Below are 6,848 nucleotides of genomic sequence, written 5' to 3'. Positions count from 1 at the left end.
CATGGCGGCACCCACGACCGAAGAGAAGAGTATCTACGACGTTTTGCTGCCCTAGAGGTGCCTGCTGATGTATCCTACTAGCTGCGAATAGTATGCAACAACTCTGACTAGATAGCTATCAAGGTGGTAGATATGGATGAAGCACGTGAGGCCAAGGTGTGAGCACAAAGCCTTCCACATAATCCATGACATTATGCAACAAATCGTGGTATGCGGATGGAGATCAAACTGATGCACAATGGGTTGAATCATATCAAGAGTTCCTCATATGTAACCCAAAGACGTAAGCAAGAAGACTAGATCTATAGCAGACTCCATATTTGACCTCGGGAATCACAATAGCCATGAACTACCCTCCACGTCACAAACCCGTCATAAATGACAACTCTGATAAGCAGATAACATACCGCCCACCAAATCGGTTGTGCATATGGGCATATACAAAAGCGATGGCATATGGACGACTCCTGCTGTGTAATACATCACTAACATGTCGGGCTGTGGCCAATATGTGCAGCCCAAGTGCCAACAAGGAGTCCTACAAACAAATCATCCACATGAAGTAACATATCCAGCGGCTGCCTCTGAGGCTCCAAAGGCATGACCAAAACTGTAACCAAAAAGCAAGAGAACATATGCTTATTATCATTTTATTTTCCAAAATGCAAGCATAACATTTGGACCACAAATACCAATTAAGCAGTCAAAAGGTGACACTCATAGACATCCACCTTCTATGAAATCACAATATTTATGAAATCCCACTGTTGCAATAGGTTTTACACGCACAAATCCATTCACAAAAGGCACAACATAAAGCATAGAGTAGATCTCTAACACATCAATCTAGTGATGGTTTGTGTTAAGGGATAACATACAATCCAATGTTGGTTTGTGACATGATAGTGCTCAAAAGTGCTTGTCTTTTGACAGCATGTATAGTTCCCTAATATGTTTCAGCACACATACCTGCTCAACCATGTCTCCCATCTTGTTTAACCTAGTACAGCAATCCTGTGTTGGTTTGTACTGGCCCACTGCATCGCCCCATAGGACAAAAATGAATTTACCCACTCAAGCATATGAGTTTATAAAGCCTCCACATAAGCATGAAAACTGAATTCGTAATTTATAGCAAACTGATCAAGATAATTTAATGCAGCAATAGAGGCCAACCTGTCTTGGTGACATTTCACCCCAAAATAATAAATGTTGTGTCCGTAACCTGCTGCTATGGTGGACAACTAGGAAATGATGGCAAACCCTGAAAATTTCTGAAAAGTATGTTTTGCACCATTGTGCGTATTGGAGTATCTTATCAAAATGCACCGATAAAGGGAACAGATCATTCATGGTCTCAATCAGGATAAGAGATTGTGGCAATGTAGTGGTTAGAGAATGATCATCAACTGACCATTCCCAGTAATATGGGCGACCGGCGGAGGCCAGGAGGCCATATTACAGGAGTGGTCAGTTGATGACCATTCCCAGCCGTCACTGTCGGGGGGAGTGGGGACATGCAATGGCGCTCTGACAGTGGTCAGATGTGACTGATGCAGGAGTGTCCATTCCGCATGCTGAGGTGTCAGCAGCAGGTAGCATTTCTGCTGCTGAGATGACCCACGATGATTGGCTGCTGACAGTTGCAAGCGACTTCATTTCGGATGCTGAGTGTCAGCAGCAGGTACCATTCCGACTGCTGAGCTGGTGCATGCCAATTGGTCGTCGCCTACAGCTATTCTGTGTGCTGACTTGGCAGAGATCCATCGGTGCTGCACTTGATTACTATGAATAATTCTTGGTTGTTGGACGGCTGAGATGAGCCGCCCCACGACCCCCGACTTTGACAGGTTAGGGAATGCTTCAGGAAACACATGTAGCAGTCAGGTCTCGGATCTGTTAACCAATAAAAAAGTGGTCCATGCCATTAAAAAACTATTATAAGACATTAATCAGAAAGAATCTTACCACCACAACTAGCTGGGACTTACAAGTGTTGACAACCGACCGGTTCCACTCCTGATATTTGGGCAGTTAAATTTGATTACACTGGAAAACCACAATCTGTATGCTCCATGGTGCCACGCTCCCAGGAAGCCACGGAGGGAGAAAAGCAGGAGGCTATTGATTGCCTCCCTCGACTCCCTGCTGACACTGATGGGCAACCTGTAGAAGCCTCCTTCCTGGCCATTCTGAATCAATCAGGCATTCCTCCATGAGGTATCCAGCAATCTGAGAGAGCCACAACAGTCCCAGATGCATGTCCCTCAAACAGCCTTCTCTCCTTGATTGGATAAGTATGACACGGTGAATACTTTGAAGGTATGATGCAAAAACTGCTTGCAAAGTTTGAAAGGAAATCAAGGTCCTCGAGCATGAGTATACCACTGGCATTACCTTCTAGGTTTGCACACATACTTTCATATGTTAAGAGTGTTCCCTGCCATAGTAAAGAGGGTGCACCATGACATTGGCGTCAACTTGCCGAAATTGTTTCGTACTCTTTGCAATGTACATTCCTTTTCTAATGGCTCTGATGTCATTCGCTTTACCCTGCATACCTGCACCTACATAAATGTTACTCATACAGACAAAAGCAATGGCAGACCTGCTATCTAACCGTAATGCACAATCAAAGGCATACTGTGCAAGCTTCACATTTCCCCATTTTTGACAAGCTCCCAACAAAGCAAACCACACTGGGAGACAATGGGAAGATGGCACGTGTTTGATCACTGACATTGCCTTGTCAAAATGGCCACCTTGGCTAAGGGCATCAACCACAGAAGAGTATTGCTGCGAGCTGGGGGCAAGACCGTAGCGTGAAGTTAACGTCTCAAAGTACTCTTGACCTGTTTCAGCTGCTCCTACATTGCCACATGCTTTCAGGACAACGGTAAGAGCAACAGAATCTGGAGCAAAGCCCTCATGTTTCATTTGCTGAAAACAATTGAGTGCTTTCTCACAGAGTCCATGTTCACAATAACCTGTGATAAGTGTGGTCCAAGAAATAGCATCATGAGCTGGAAGCTTGTCAAACACTTCTTGTGCTTTCACCATTGCACCACATTTGGCATACATACTGACAACAGCAATCCCTAATAAACTAAACTTCCCCAGTAACCCTTCTCTAACAATCTCTGCATAAATTTCCTCACCTTTTTTTAGTGCTCCTGAGCTCCCACAGGCTTTTAAAACACAGGCGAAGGTAACTCCATCCGGAAAGCAGTCCTCATTCTTCATTTGCTCAAAAGAATTCAGAGCTTCTTCACAATGCCCATGTTGGCAATAACCTGCAATAAGAGAGGTCCAAGAGGCTACATTGTGAACTGGAAGCTCTTCAAAAACTTGTTGTGCCTTTGCAAGGACACCACCTTTTGCATACATATCCACCACAGCATTTCCCAGCATGGTACTCCTTTTCAATAGTCCCTTACAAGAAATCTCCATGTAAAGTTCATCACCTTTCTCAACTGCTCTTTTGCTGCCACAGGCTTTCAGGAGGCAGGTAAAGGTAACCGCGTCAGGAGATACTCCCTTGTGCTTCATCTTTTCAAAACAGTTCAGGGCTTCTTTGCTCTTACCATAATGGCAATATCCTGCAATTAGTATATTCCAGGATACTACATTCTGAAGCCGGAGCTCATCAAACACTTCTTGTGCCTTCTCTAATGCACCACATTTCGCATACATATGTACTAAGCCAGCGCCAAGTGCATTATTCTCTCCAAGAAGTCCCTTTCTAAGGATCTCAGCATGTAACTCCTTGCCCTTCTCAGGTGCTTTTAAGTTGCCGATGGCTTTCAAAATGCAAGTAAAGGTCACAGCATTAGGAGACGGACCCACCAGTTTCATTTTGTCAAAATACTTGAGCGCTTGCTCATAATGACCGTGATCACACAATCCTGCAATAAGAGCCGTCCAGGAAACTACATCCTGATATGAAAGCTTGTCAAACACTTCTTGTGCCTTGGCAACTGCACCACATTTGGCATACATATGTAACAAAGCATTGCCAAGTAAAGTCCTTTGTTCTAGTAGACCCTCTCTGACCATCTCAACATGGATTTCTTGGCCTTTTTCAACCCCTGTTTTACTACCAAAGGCTTTCAAAATGCAGCCAAATGTCACTGCATCCGGAAATAGGCCTTCACATTTCATCTGCTCAAAACACTCAAGAGCCTCCTCACAATGCCCATGCTCGCAATAACCTGCAATAAGGGTAGTCCAAGAGACTACATTAGGACCTGAAAGCTCACTGAACACATGCCGTGCTTTGCCAAGTGCACCATTCTTGACATACATATTGAGCAAAGAGTTGCCAAGAAAAATATTCTTTCTTAGCAGCCCACTTTTAAGAATATCAGCATGAAATCTGCTGCCTGTATGCAAATCCTTTTTCTGGGTACATACCTTTACTGAAGCAACAAGAGCAATCTCTTCTTGAGATGCCTGAGAATTTCTTTCATAAAGTGTAGATTCTTCTGAATCTTCAGAAGGTCCCCTTGTCCAAAACCCCTGGCCCATGTAGACCTCTCCGAATCCTGAATGTTTGTGAACATGTTCTCTTCTTGTTGGCAGCTCTCCAGTAAAGGACCAGTTTTTATCCACCACAACATCACATGAATCCCTTGCCAAACTCCCATGCAAGTCATCCAGACCTTGTAATGGTCTGTGAATATCAAACCATAACCAGCAACAGGTAAATAAACTTAGAAAGATAAAACACAATTCTAAAAATCAAACCAAAAGCAGGGGAAAACACACAAGGCCTGAGAAAGGTTTTCCAAAAAGAAAAAAAATTCACATGAGAGGACATGTTCTAAATTGCCAAACAGACAAGAAAATTTTGTTTTCAAACATCAAAGATTCACCTCTAAATGTGACAAATAACCCCCATCCAAATCATTTGCATACGTAAATGTAAGAATGAGGCTTACCGTGTGGCTCTAGATGAATTGGCATTTTCTTGCGCACAAATGTTCCCAGACATTGGCCAATCTTCTTTCCCAGTTGTCTTGGCTTCCCACATCACTGCTTCCTTTTGCAAGCTAGAAAAGGAACATGAATCCTCATATCTTTGAACACCACATTGAAGAGCCAAACCTCCAAACTTCTCATTTCCCCATTTTTTGCAAGCATCCAACATTGAAGACCACGCTGATGAATTCCTGATAGAGAACACTTCTTTTATCACTGCCATGGCCAGGTCAAATTTGCCTTCATGACAATAAAGATCCACAATGCATTTTTTATGATCTGATGTTGGAGTGATGCCATATCTTTTGCTCATAATCTCAAAATATGTTTGCCCTGCAGCCACTAAACCTAAGTAACTGCATGCATTCAGCAAAACTGTAAAAGTAACAACATTAGGTTGTATACCCTCCCTTAGCATTCTACTAAACAGCTCAAAAATAATACCATGTTGGCCAACGTGGGCATATCCTGCAATCATTGACGTCCAGGATACAACATCTCGAGCAGGAAGCTTGTTGAACACCTCTTGTGCCTTTACAAGAGCACCACACTTGGCATACATATCAACCACTGCGTTGCCAAGCATCCTAGCTCTTCCAAGCCAGCCCTCTCTCACAACTGCAGTATGAATTTCCTGGCCTTTGTCAGCTGCTCCTAAGTTGCCACACACCTTCAGCACAGAAGCAAAAGTCACCGCATCAGGAGAGAGACCCTCACGTTTCATTTGCTCAAAGCAATAAATTGCCTCTGCACTTCGCCCATTATCACAATAACCTGCAATAAGAGCAGTCCAGGAGACTACATTACGAACTGGAAGCTCATCGAATATATGTCGAGCTCTTGCAAGTTTGCCACATCGGGCATACATGACAACCAATGCATTTCCAAGAACTTGATTTGTTTTAAGCAACCCTTGTCGAGCAATCTCAGCATGCACATCGATGCCTGTCGCAATTGCTCCTATGCCATTGCATGCCTTCAAGATGCAAGCAAATGTGACAGCATTTGGAGAGAGGCCTTCATCTTGCATCTGTTCAAAGCAAGTGAATGCGGCTTCTTCATGCTCGTGATGGACATACCCTGCAATGAGTGCGTTCCAAGAGGCTATGCTACGAACAGGAAGCTCATCGAAGAATAGTTGGGCTTTAAAGAGTGAGCCGCATTTGGCATATAGATTGATGAAGGCAGTGTCGACGAATATGTTCCTTCCAGACAACCCCTTTTTGAGAATTTCGGCTTGGATTCTGCTGCCTTCGATGAGGTCTTTTTGTTTGGCACACGCCTTGAGTAGGGCCACAACAGAAATATCGTCTTGAATTGTTCTGGCGGTTGTCATGGCTAGCTGTTGAACTCATACCCCGTTCCTGCATTATTCCTTCTCCCCTTCCTCTCTCTCTATCGTGCCACCAGCAAGCAGACCACATCATGCATATCCCGCGACTGCCACTCGCTCTCTCGCTCTCTCTCTCTCTCTCGTGGGTCTCTCCCTCCGGCGCGCGCAGCGGCGGCGTGGGCAGCGAGCATCAACCCAATGTCATTGACGGCCAGTCAAAATGCTGCCGATCCGGCTGCTGCTTCTGGCACATCGGTACATGTATGTGTGTGTGTGTGTGTGTGTGTGTGTTTCTACATCTCACCATGACACATGGTATGTATAAGCTATGGTGACAAATTTTGGCACCAAATGGAGAAGCTCATGATGTTGTGGTTATAATTCACAATGGAATTATACTCAGAATTTGTTTAGAGTCTCCTGTGCATTATTGGTTGTTCCATGACTAGGTAGTGAAGGGAATAGGATAGTGCTAGCTATGGTGGATGAAAGAGAAACATCGTGCATACAAGTGAGTGTGTGTTGGGTGAGTGTG

At 44.2% G+C, this 6,848-nt stretch overlaps 1 protein-coding gene across 3 annotated transcripts; it reads right to left on the bottom strand.

Annotated features, from left to right (window-relative positions):
• Window positions 1–1,104: 1,104 nt before the first annotated feature.
• LOC147423383 (pentatricopeptide repeat-containing protein At2g33680-like) lies at window positions 1,105–6,605 on the bottom strand. Of its 3 annotated transcripts, XM_086501143.1 has the most exons (4): window positions 5,425–6,604; window positions 4,941–5,313; window positions 1,969–4,672; window positions 1,105–1,861 (listed from the first exon to the last, which is right to left on the bottom strand). In XM_086501143.1, exons 1-3 carry the CDS (start codon window positions 6,314–6,316, stop codon window positions 2,428–2,430), a joined length of 3,510 nt encoding a protein of 1,169 aa, XP_086357269.1. In that variant the 5' UTR covers window positions 6,317–6,604; the 3' UTR covers window positions 1,105–1,861; window positions 1,969–2,427. The 3 variants fall into 3 exon arrangements, with proteins under 3 accessions (XP_086357269.1, XP_086357267.1, XP_086357268.1); XM_086501141.1 differs by having other exon boundaries at window positions 4,941–6,605; XM_086501142.1 differs by having other exon boundaries at window positions 1,992–4,672; window positions 4,941–6,605.
• Between the last annotated feature and the right edge of the window lie 243 nt (window positions 6,606–6,848).

This window comes from Adiantum capillus-veneris, chromosome 26, assembly GCF_014529385.1.
Source record: "Adiantum capillus-veneris isolate H3 chromosome 26, ASM1452938v2, whole genome shotgun sequence".
Classification (NCBI taxonomy): Eukaryota; Viridiplantae; Streptophyta; class Polypodiopsida; order Polypodiales; family Pteridaceae; genus Adiantum; species Adiantum capillus-veneris.
Note: the sequence above shows the minus strand (reverse complement) of the source record. Positions and strands in the feature narration are given on the sequence as shown.